The 10774-nt window shown below is 52.2% G+C and overlaps 2 protein-coding genes across 4 annotated transcripts; one reads left to right on the forward strand and one right to left on the reverse strand.

Annotated features, from left to right (window-relative positions):
* Nucleotides 1-586: 586 nt before the first annotated feature.
* Nucleotides 587-3572, forward strand: GLMP (glycosylated lysosomal membrane protein). 2 transcript variants are annotated; one of them, XM_006214608.4, is made up of 6 exons: nucleotides 587-733; nucleotides 1245-1502; nucleotides 1705-1905; nucleotides 2031-2249; nucleotides 2702-2958; nucleotides 3072-3572. In XM_006214608.4, exons 1-6 carry the CDS (start codon nucleotides 614-616, stop codon nucleotides 3235-3237), a joined length of 1221 nt encoding a protein of 406 aa, XP_006214670.1. In that variant the 5' UTR covers nucleotides 587-613; the 3' UTR covers nucleotides 3238-3572. The 2 variants fall into 2 exon arrangements, with proteins under 2 accessions (XP_006214670.1, XP_072802471.1); XM_072946370.1 differs by lacking the exon at nucleotides 2702-2958.
* A 125-nt stretch (nucleotides 3573-3697) lies between these two features.
* Nucleotides 3698-9521, reverse strand: TMEM79 (transmembrane protein 79). 2 transcript variants are annotated; one of them, XM_006214611.4, is made up of 4 exons: nucleotides 9410-9521; nucleotides 7808-8607; nucleotides 7322-7535; nucleotides 3698-4883 (listed from the first exon to the last, which is right to left on the reverse strand). In XM_006214611.4, exons 2-4 carry the CDS (start codon nucleotides 8565-8567, stop codon nucleotides 4670-4672), a joined length of 1188 nt encoding a protein of 395 aa, XP_006214673.2. In that variant the 5' UTR covers nucleotides 8568-8607; nucleotides 9410-9521; the 3' UTR covers nucleotides 3698-4669. The 2 variants fall into 2 exon arrangements, with proteins under 2 accessions (XP_006214673.2, XP_072802472.1); XM_072946371.1 differs by lacking the exon at nucleotides 3698-4883 and adding an exon at nucleotides 5770-6273.
* Nucleotides 9522-10774: the final 1253 nt, after the last annotated feature.

The raw sequence follows: 10774 nt of genomic DNA on the forward strand, positions 1-10774 counted from the left end.
AGTAACATGCATATACTATTAGTCAAAATAATTTTAGGCTTAAGAAAAAAAGAACAAGAAAAAGTGTTTCATTCAGCCAGATTCGAACTCCCTTGTTTGACAAATACATACTGCTTTCATATCCTGTTACCTAGGGTTTCTTTTCTCTACGATAAAATTGTGAGCTCTTCCAGGACAAGAACCTGTACACCTGGGGGCTCAATAAATATTAATAATTGACAAAAAAAAAAAACCCTGAGGTACGCGCTCTCTTCTACCAAATTCCTTCAAATTCCTCTCTCTGCCTTCCCTGCCACAGAGACATTTTATAGAGATTCTATTTGGACCTTGAATCCAGATATCATGCCCACTTACAGATAACTGTTCAGTGGGACCAGCTAGGTAGGAGAGGTTGCGAGTATGTCTGCAAATCCCGTCTGAGATACCTTGTTTGCCATCTCCGTGGGGGATGATGAACTAACCTTTCTGATTCTATTCTCACTCAAGCCGAAATCTGGGTTAAGGGAGGCGGTCTCTTTAAGAACTGTTGTGATGGCCCCACCCTTTAAAGAGATCAGCTGAACCTGTGAGTCACATGACTAGCGTTTCTTCCGCCCTCTGGAGCTGGGACCGCATGAGTGGCTGTGAGGAGCCCTGCCGGGGTTGGGGGCACTGTGCCCCCAGCCCCGTGCTCCTCCTGAGTCTACTTCTGACAACAGCTCCATTTGGCCTGCTGGGGGAAGAGACCCGCCAGGTGAGGAGCTACGGCAGTAGGTGTTTCAGGATATGCTACCCTTGAAGGGTATTTGGAACCCAGGCAACCGAGGGGTGGTGGTAGAGGGTGCTTGCATGGAATAGAGTTTCTCCAATCTGAGAGTCGGGGCAGCCATGGATCATGGGACAGGACTGTGGAACAGGGCAGATGTGAGGGTATCCTGTCTTCTGGTGAAAGCTGGACCATGACTTAGCCCTGAGTGAGCCAGGTCCAGGCAAGTGTTGGATTTTTTTCTTCCTCTCGGCCCTGTGCCCTGATCTCTCCACCAAGATCAGGGCACTTCTGGCTTTACACACCTCTCCTCCACCCCACCTCTCCTTTTACACCAGAATCTCCTTAGCTCCCACAAGCATTTCTCTTGCCTAGACCCCAGGGTCCCACCCTTTCCTCATCATTTCTGAAGCCCGGTCTCCCTGTCCCCAAGCATCTTTCCCCTGTGTCTCTCCCTGGATCGGTTCCCTTGACCCTCCACTACTCATGTTCCTTCCAGGTGTCTCTGGAGGTCATCTCTGACTGGCTGGATGCCCCCCAGAACCTGCTTCATGTCCGGGCGGTGGGTACCAACTCCACACTGCACTATGTGTGGAGCAGCCTGGGACCCCCAGCAGTGCTGCTGGTGGCTACCAACACCCCCTACAGCACCCTGAGTGTCAACTGGAGCCTCCTGATCTCCTCTGATCCTGATGGGGCCCTGATGGTACACCCCAAGGACAGCATCCAATTTTCTTCTGCCCTCGTCTTTACCAGGGTGAGGAGGTTGGGGGAGAACCAAGGGGAAGAGTGTAGAGGAGAGGGTTCATCTGAATTTGAGGGAGAAACTAAAGACAGAGTGGGTGAAGTAGAGTCGCGTATGAGAGCCTGGGGTGGGGTCCAGTGAATGGGGTGGGGGTGGTGATTCAGGAGAAAGCTGGACTCAGGCAACCCAGTCCCTCCCCACCCCCACCCTCCAGCTATTTGAGTTTGACAGCACCAACACATCTGATGCGGCTGCAGATTCTCCAGGAAAGTCATATCCTCCGTATTCCTTGGCTGAGTTCTTCTGGAACAACATCACTGACTCATTGGATCCTGCCACCCTGAGTGTTACATTTCAAGGCCACCCCATTCACGACCCCACTGGGGCTTTTGCCAATGGCAGCCTGATCTTCAGGGTAAGGTTATGGAGAATCAGAATTCAAAAGGCCAGTTTATGAGGGTGGGAGTTAATGATGGGGGGTTGTCTTCAAATGCAGGTATCCACCTGCTTCCCACACCTCCTTTGCCTCCTCCATCCTAGGTGCAGGCCTTCTCCAGATCTGGCCGACCATTCCAACCCCCTCGCCTTCTCCACACAGCGGACACCTGCCAGCTAGAAGTGGCCCTGGTTGGGGCCTCTCCCCGGGGAAACCGCTCCCTGTTTGGGCTGGAGGTAGCCACCTTGGGCCAGGGCCCCGACTGCCCCTCGGTGCAGGAGCAGCACTCCATTGACGATGAATATGCACCTGCCGTCTTCCAGGTTAGGCTTCCAGCAGAGAGACAGATGGATAGGGGGTGAAAGGGGGACCTTAGGATTACAGACAATCATTCAACCATTTACGATTTAGCAGCACTTTATTCAGCAATTTTGTGCTGGGCACTATGCTGATGAATTTAGCACCGTTTCTGCCGTCAGTGGGGAAGCCAGACAGAAGGCAGTCCAGTATGACTAGTGCTCTGGCAGGTGGGATCTGCAAGGGTGTGGGGGCCCAGAAGAGGGAGCTGAGTGCAGGTTTGCTGAGTGTTGAGGCTGGAAAAAGACTCTGCCATCCAGTTCAGCTCCCCTTTCTGCAGAGAAGAGATTGGTACAAACAGCCTGTGAGTTCTAGACCCAGGTCTAGGACTCAGGACAACTCCTGTCAGAGGCTGGGAAAGGGTAGGGGAGCAACACTGTTGGTTCTCCTCACCCTGCCTGTTTGCCTTTCTCCCCAGTTGGACCAACTGCTATGGGGCTCCCTCCCATCAGGCTTCATGCAGTGGCGACCAGTGGCTTTCTCACAGAAGCAGGGGAGCCGGGAATCAGCCATGCCCTGCCAAGTTTCCCCTCTTTACCCCACCTTGGCATACGTTCTCCCACAGTCACCCATTGTCCGAGCCTTCTTCGGGCCCCAGAGCAACTTCTGTGCCTTCAATCTGACATTTGGGGCTTCCACAGGCCCTGGCTACTGGGACCAACACTACCTCAGCTGGTAAGAGTCAGGGCGTGGGCCGACAGTTGGGAGGTTGAAGTAGGGGAGGGCTGGGCCTCTCAGCCTTCCCTCCTAAGCCTACTTACCTCCCTTTCTCACTCTGCTTGCTCTAGGTCAATGCTCCTGGGTGTGGGTACCCCTCCAGTGGATGCCTTGTCCCCGCTTGTCCTGGGCATCATGGCAGTGGCCCTAGGTGCTCCGGGGCTCATGCTGCTGGCAGGAGGTCTGTTTCTGCTGCTAAGCCACAAGCGGCACTCAGAATACCAGCTCATAAATTGAGGCTTGCTCACTAGACAGAAAAACATTACTGGACTTTCCTTGCTGGTCTACAGGTTTGAGGGTCAGTATTTCCAGCCAGCTGCTCCCTTTTCCCATCTTGCTTTTCAGCAGGACCTCAGAGACCAGCCTCAACTTCCTGTGGACCCAGGTGGAGCTTCCTTCAAACTCTGAGGAGGGACCAGGGACAGAGTGATTGGTAGTGGGAGAGTTCCCTCTTTTGCTTCCCCGCCCCTCCACCCCCCATTTCCCTTGAATGAGACTCACAGGCCTAAATGAGAGGACTTCTCACTGATTGGCTGCCCTCAAGGGCATGAAATAGACTTATTTTTTCCACAGGGTTTGTCTCTCGGTGTGTGTGTTGTTGGGCTGGTCTGGGGCTGGTTCCAGGAAATGGGAAGGCTAAGAGATGGGCGTGGAAGGCAAGATCTTGTTTGTGGCCCCATTTCCTCAGCAGGCCTAGTTCTCTTCCTTGCCATGAGACCAGGCTTCTGCCAGCCACTCTTCAACATGTGGAGCTGGGAGGTTTCTGGTGCAGTCTGACTCAAACAAGGAAAGGACACGTAAGACTGAGGGGCAAACATGAAGGAAGAGCCAAGGAAGACTGTGATAGTCATTTATTGTTACACACACATTCACACAGGCTTCATATCAGCCACTGTGCCGTCCATCCATTCCCCAGCCACCACATGTGGGTGCATACACAGGCACACACACACACACACACACACACACATACACTCCTCTTGGGAGGCAGGTTTCCCTGTCCGCTCCTCTTCCCATGGGAGAGGCATGACTTCTGGGCAGTTTGGAGGGGGGAGGTTACAGGGACATAAAGGGTGGGAAGGAAGGAAGCAGCCATTGTGGAGTGGGGCAGCTGTAATCCTCTTGACTGAGGCTAAAGGGCCTAAGAGGCCAGTAATGGAGGGTCCTGAACCCAGGCCCCCTGGAAGATTTCCACCAGCTGTGAAAGTCCTATTTGATCTGATGGCAGTCTTTACCTTTAGGCATTGGCAAAATTTCTAGTTTCTTTGAGGCCCTCTGCTTAGACAGCTGGCACAGAAATGGTCCGAGTTTTGGCTGTGGCTCTGCCGACTGCCTCACAGGAAGCTGGAGAGTGAAACAGAGTCCAGCAGTGATGGGGCCTAGCGGCAGTGGTGGGAAGCTGCTCAGGAAGGAACCATGCCTCTGCTCCTGTTCCTGGCCCTACGCCCTCAGCATCCTTAAGGAACATGGCTGTCAGCCTCTTTCCCTACAAGAATGTCTAAAGTCCCTCCCTCATAACTGTCCCAGGCTCCAAAGGTGAAGGGCAGCACCCCGACTTGGGGGAGAGCCGGGGACAGTCCAGGCTGTAATTGGATGGGAACCCTGTCGGGGCAGTCGCTGGGTTCATCCCATCCAGGTACCTGGGCTGGGGGTAAGGGGGCGGAGCTGCTCAGCCCCAGGGGCGGGGCCTGTGATCCGAGGCCGAGCGGGCGTGGTCGGGGTAGTCAAGGCGGCTCTCGGAGGCGGTGAGCATGCGTTCGGGCTCCACCACGAACATGTAGTAAAGGTTCCACACCAGCATGGACAGCAGGGGCAGGAACGTCAGGCCGTAGCCAAAGCCTCGGAAGGAACGGCCCACGGCGAGGGTCAGCCAGTATATAAGCCTGGGAGGCAAGAAAAGATCGGGCTTTCTTTGAGGGAAGTGGGTCTGCTAACTGGCAACAGGCTGAGGATGGGGGGAGTAGAAAGTGAGGGAGCAGATGGGCGTTGGTGGGCATGACAGATGCTTCTAAAAACAGCCAGTGTTTATGTACTTATTATGTGCCAGGCACAGTGCTGACTACTTTGGGGGCACTATTTAATTTAGACCCCCATATCTCAGAAGTGAATATATTATTCACTTCCCTCTTTTTTTTTCACTTTTCAAATTTTAATTTAAAATGTTTGAATAGGCAATGTAAGTTCACATGGTTCAAAATTCAAAGATTCCAGTGAGTATAGTAAAATGTCTTCCTCCCTTTACTGATTCCCAGCTGCCCCATCCTCTTCCCTCACTTCCCCACCTCGATTCCACTCCCATCCGAGACATCCAATGTTGTGGTTTCTTGTGCATCATGATGCTTTATGTATATATGAACAAAAAATGTTTGTTTTCTCTTTACCCCTTTTTTGAAATTTGGTAGCATACTATATATAGAGACTGTTTTGCACATTGATTTTTTTCCCATTTACTGTATGTTGGAGATAATGTTGTATCAGTATAGAAACAGATTTTTCATACTTTTACAGCTGCAGTTTATTCCATTGTATTTATTTCCCCTTTTGCAGATGAAACTAAGATTCCAAAGGGGTTAAGCAAGACTGGTCCAAAGTCGCACATTGGGGAAATAGTAAAACTGTGATTTGAACCCATGCCTGTTCATCACCCTCCTCTCCTGCCATTTTAGACAAGCTGAGGGAAAGAAGAGAGGATGAAGCAAGCTTCAAGAGAGCCTGAAGCCCAGAAAGATGGATCAGGCACAACCAAATTTCCTTTCTTGGAAGATCCACTCAGAATACACATCCCTTCATTGGGGGGAGGGCAGCAGCTTCCTCTTAATATATGAAGGACCACTTACTACAAAATTGAGGTACCTTTTTTTTTCACCTGTGAAACAGAGGTTAGAGTAACTGCAGCCTCTCTACTGTACTAGGAAGCAGTTTGGCATAATGGTAATAAACGTTCATATTCAGTGAACCCTTACCAAGTACCAGACTATTGTAAGCACTCTACATGAATTAACTCACTTAATCTTCACAATAACTCCATTTTATAGATAATGAAACCGAGGCACAAAAGCTTAAGTAACTTGCCCAAGGTAGAGAAGAAAGGACCCTGGATGAGAGAGGGAAGGGACACGGGTTCTAGTTCTGCCACTGCTGCTGACTGAACTATGCAACTCTTCTCCCCGGTCTGTAGTGACTTCCTCTCTGTAAAGTGGATGAATGGACCAGACAGTTGCTGAGTCTTCTTTTAGCTCCCTGATGATTCTTACTGCTTAAGCCAACTTCTTTCTAAGACCGTCAGAGAGAGATGTGAGGTTGAGTTACATGAGCAGGAACATACTTATCTTTGGAAACATCTATCGGGGGAACATACAGGGCGGTATGATGGTCAGGAGGCTGGTGGGAGAGATGACCACCAGACTACACTCAGAAGTGTCAGGAAGACAGATTTTAGCTCAATAGGAAGAATGTTTTAGCAGTAAAAGCTACCTGCTAATCTATATGGGAAGTAACAAAAGGAAATGTATTAGGAGAAAAAAATGGAAAGACTTGCATTGGGCTTCAGAAATTCAAAGGTGCCTTGTGGGTTAACAGTAGTTCACATGAAAATACCTCTAAGGATTTCATGTGACGACAAATTCTAAATGGAAGGAGAGTAATAAGGCTGCTGTGAGGCTTAACATGGCCTTGGTTTGTATGAACAGGACAATACTCTTGAACAGCACCCCCACCCCCACAATTGACAAGCAGGACAATTTCCTGCCCAGACAGGAGGACCCAGGACAGTGAAGGGACCAGGGCTACTTAGAAAAGTAAACACTGAGGGAGCAGAGTGCTGGAGTCAGGGAATTGAGAACTGTTGTCAATCAAATATCTGAATTTGTCTAGGCACTTTCAGAGGTCAGAATCAGGGCAGCAGTTTTTAGCACAACGTAAAGAAGAACCTTCTAATAATTAGGATTTTTGAAAAATGAAACAGATTGCCTTATAAAGAACTAAGCAGTTGGTCACAGAGGATGCTCAACTAGAGGCCAACAGCCACCAGACCGGAGTGCCACTGAGGAGTGCTGCAATGGGTGGGACGTTGGTCTAGGTGACACCTGAAAGCCCTTCCTGTTCTAGGTTTGCATGTGTCATAATGAAAGACATATGAGCTGATCACCTGCTGCCAGGTGAGGTAAGTTACAATGGAGAAAGTGGACTTATATTTCCAGGGCTCATTTGGGCTGATGCAGAATTCAGAAAGCTCCCTGTCCCGGGCTCTCCAGACATTCTGATGCCCGGGTCCCTCTAGCACCACCACCTCCCCTGTGCCCCACCCCCAGCCCCAACTCACCGGGAGATGGCAAAGAGACCAGTGAGCAGAGGGAGCAGTTTGAGGGTGTCTTGGGGCAGGTAGGTGGAAAGCACAGCCAGGTTAAAGAAGTAGAGGATGAAGAGCTGGACTGACTGGGCCACATATCGCCGGTGGAGCTCCACCTCCCGCCGTGGCTCCCCAAAGGGCCGTAAGGCAGAAAAACACAGCAGGCTCAGCCCATGCACCAGGATCCCTGGGTGGGGTTGGAGAGCACAGAGGATCAGGAGAGGGGTGGCAGGCAGGAAGCGGGGACAGGGTTTGTGGTGGAGAGGGCACGGGCATGGGCTCGACGCCGTGGGGCTGAGGTGGTCCTGGGAGGAGGTGGGCACACAGGGTGACAGGGTGTGGGAGTCCCTGAGGGTCCAGGTCTAGTGAAGGGAAGCTCCTGTTCCCCAAGCCAAGCGGGCCCTGCCCTCCAGCCCAGCTCCCAGATGCGCCCTCCCATCTCACAGGGCCCAGGCTCACCCAGCACAATGGGGAAGGTGGCAAAGACCCCGCAGCGCAGCGTGTAGACGAGGCGGGAACTCATGGTGGGCAGTCGTGGGGCATCGAAGGGCAGGAAGGCATATGCCCCGTACAGCAGGCAGGGGAAGAGGACGAGGGCGGCTCCCACTGAGGCCACGGCCCTCAGCCCCTCACGGCCTCCACAGCCCCTGCAGCCCCCACAGGAGCGGCCAGGCGGCCTCACCACTGCCTCGGCCCACTTGCACTCTGGGGGCGCAGGGTGGGTGGCCCGGGGGGACAGGAAGGCCCGGCGGCGCTCGCCCTCGCTCGCCTCACAGCGCACAACGAGGTCCTCCTGCGGCCGCCGCTCAATGCACTGTAGGTCAATGGGCACGAAGGCCCGGGCCGCCTTCTCAGGCAGCAGGCTGGCATCATCTTCAGGCGACTCCTCTAGCTTGGTGGGTGGCTGTGACTCCAGGGGCTCAGGCTCAATGTCCCTCCAGCCGGGGGGATCTGGGAATGGGGCACTGGGCTGGGGGCCAGTCCCCCAGGGCAAGGTGGCAGCCTCACTTACTGTGCTGTCTAGACCATCCTCAGTCCCCTCTCCAGCTATGGGAGACCCAGCTGAAGACCCTACTTTGGAGGACTCAGCTCCGAGAGACTCAGCCCCACCTTCTCCTTCTGGCTTCCGGCCATTGGGGACCAAGGCCTGGGATGGGCTCTTCTCCAAAGCCTCAGGCGCCTTCACTTCCATCAGGGCCAGGGTCTCCGGTTCTGTCATCCTGGAGCACTTTGGGGGTCTACTGCAAGGTCGTGTCACCCTGAAGGGAGCAGAGGAAAGCTCTGTCAGATGCTGCTGTCCTCTGGCCCTCAGGATGGGTTGATAGAATTGGAACTCTCCAGGACAGCTGGCCTCATGGGCTTTAGCCCCTTCTGGGTCATTAAGGAGAACATAGTCCAAGGGAAGGTGTTGAAACAGAGGGAGGCAAGAGGGAAGTGAGCAGCTGAAACGGAGGCACCGTTTCGACATCGAATACTATTCAGCAGCAGAGGGTGAGTTGGGGGCACAGGCTCTGGCAGCTGTGGCCTCAGCCAGCCTCCACCTATGCCTTCTACCCACCTCCACCAAAACCTCTGGGGTCATGGCCACCCTAATACAGGAATGGGAAGAAAAGGAGGTGTCTAGAACTTTGCCAAGGGCTTTTTTCCCACTAAGGTTCTTCTTATGGCCAGAGAAGCTACCCTTTCACCTCCAAATCTCCCCTTCTCCTCACAAATCCCCAGTTAGAACTCCCCTGGCAATTGATACCACCATTGATTTGCCAACAAATCTACCCCAAAGAGCTGGCAGTGGCAGCACACCCTGTTCTTTCATCTCCAGTCTGGGTACTTGGTCAGTTTCCAAACTTCTCACTAACCCACCTCCTCCATCTCTGGAGAGCCTGGGTCTGTCCATTCTAACCTCTAGGTTAAATCATGGCTGTTTCCCATGCCTCCTCTCCTGTCTTTCTCCCCTCCCTGCCGCCCTCCACCTCACTGCTTCTGGATGGGGCTGATTCCCCTCCCTCTACCTCCTCAAGGACCTCCTACCCCTTACTGTTTGGATCCATGACACCCTCTTACTTTCCATCTGGAGAGAGGCAGAGGGTCCCCGGCACACGGGAAGGAGCTGCCTGGCTTCCTGCTGGCTCTGCAAGTATTCCTCTCGGTCTCCCTCCCTTTACCTGTGTCTCCAAACCTGTCTGACCAGAGCAGGTGGGGCCCAGATTAAAGGGGCAGGCCCCGCCCTGCTGAATCTGCCGACAGAAAAAGCAGAGGAGGACGTCATCCTTTCTGAAAGTTGGTTGGGGGCTGGTGCAGCTGGGCATAGAGGTGTGTGTTCTAGGAACATGGGATGTGTAGGAACTCCCAGCACAGGAGACCAGAGTGGGGGAAGAGTGGGTTTGTGCATCAGAGGGTGCTTGGAGCAGGCTGGGATGCCCCCAAAGAGGTGGAATTCACTTATTCATTCAATATTTATTGAGCACCTATTATTAGCTAAACACTATTCTAGGCACAGACACAGGAAAGAACAAGATGACAGGCGAAGGCTTTGCGCTTCAAGAGCTTGTTCTACTGGGGTAACATAATAAAGAAGCCTAGCAACTAACCAACAGGACAATTTCAGTAGGGAAAACCTCTTTGCCAAACTTAATGGGAAATTAGGAGAATGACTGTTCCAGGCAGAGGAATAGCAAGTGAAAGGCCAATGAGTGGGAAAGACAGGCTGTTTCAGAAACAGAAAGAAGGTTAGTGGCTGGAAAGGGATTTTACGTTCCCATTATAGCGTGTACACAGGCCCCCCAAACACCTTGTTTTTTAGGTTAGGTTTAAGAGTAAGAAAGCAATAGGAACCCAAGGTGATCTTTTCTGTAGGAGGACTAGGGGCAGAAACATAAGGGTGTAGCTTCTCATTCCTGTAGTTCTTCCCTGAAGTCATTTGAGCTTTATGAGGGGAGGGACAGTGTCTGGATTGCTAATCTCTGTCTCCAGAACCCAGGATTGTGGCTGGAAGACAGGAGGTGTTCAATAAATGTTTGCTAGACTGGTGAGAGATGAATATCCAAGTGGAAGTCTTTGGGCTGGGGTAGGAGAGCTTGGGGCAGAGGTGCTTGTACAAGAGCCTGTCTTGGAGGGCCCTACTCATATATTATTCTCTGCTCTTTCCAAGAAAATTTTCACATACGCGCGCGTTTTTTGCTTGTTTACTTAAATAATTGGGGAAAGGGAGAATTGGAATCACTCTAACCAGTCATCTGAGAGAGACAAGGCTCAAATGTGGGGGACGGAAAGATGGACCAAATGACCACTGCTGGGCAAAGCAAAGTCATGCTCCTAGCTGTGAGCCCATCTGCATGATCCAGCTTAGCCTCAACCCCCTTCACAGTCCACTGTTCGTTCTTTAGCAGCTTTGTCAATAAAGTTTTTCGCAAGAGCTTGCAGAAGCCG

The sequence above is a fragment of the Vicugna pacos genome, chromosome 21 (genome assembly GCF_048564905.1).
Source record: "Vicugna pacos chromosome 21, VicPac4, whole genome shotgun sequence".
Classification (NCBI taxonomy): domain Eukaryota; kingdom Metazoa; phylum Chordata; class Mammalia; order Artiodactyla; family Camelidae; genus Vicugna; species Vicugna pacos.

Excerpts from the sequence above, each read along its gene's own strand:
- GLMP (XM_006214608.4), top strand. The coding sequence starts at position 614 with ATGAGTGGCTGTGAGGAGCCCTGCCGGGGTTGGGGGCACTGTGCCCCC. Across the intron at positions 1,503-1,704 it reads CTGCCCTCGTCTTTACCAGG|CTATTTGAGTTTGACAGCAC; the intron begins GTGAGGAGGTTG and ends CCCACCCTCCAG. Across the intron at positions 2,250-2,701 it reads ATGCACCTGCCGTCTTCCAG|TTGGACCAACTGCTATGGGG; the intron begins GTTAGGCTTCCA and ends CTTTCTCCCCAG.
- TMEM79 (XM_006214611.4), bottom strand. The coding sequence starts at position 8,567 with ATGACAGAACCGGAGACCCTGGCCCTGATGGAAGTGAAGGCGCCTGAG. Across the intron at positions 7,536-7,807 it reads CACCTTCCCCATTGTGCTGG|GGATCCTGGTGCATGGGCTG; the intron begins GTGAGCCTGGGC and ends AACCCCACCCAG. Across the intron at positions 4,884-7,321 it reads GGTCTCTTTGCCATCTCCCG|GCTTATATACTGGCTGACCC; the intron begins GTGAGTTGGGGC and ends CTTGCCTCCCAG.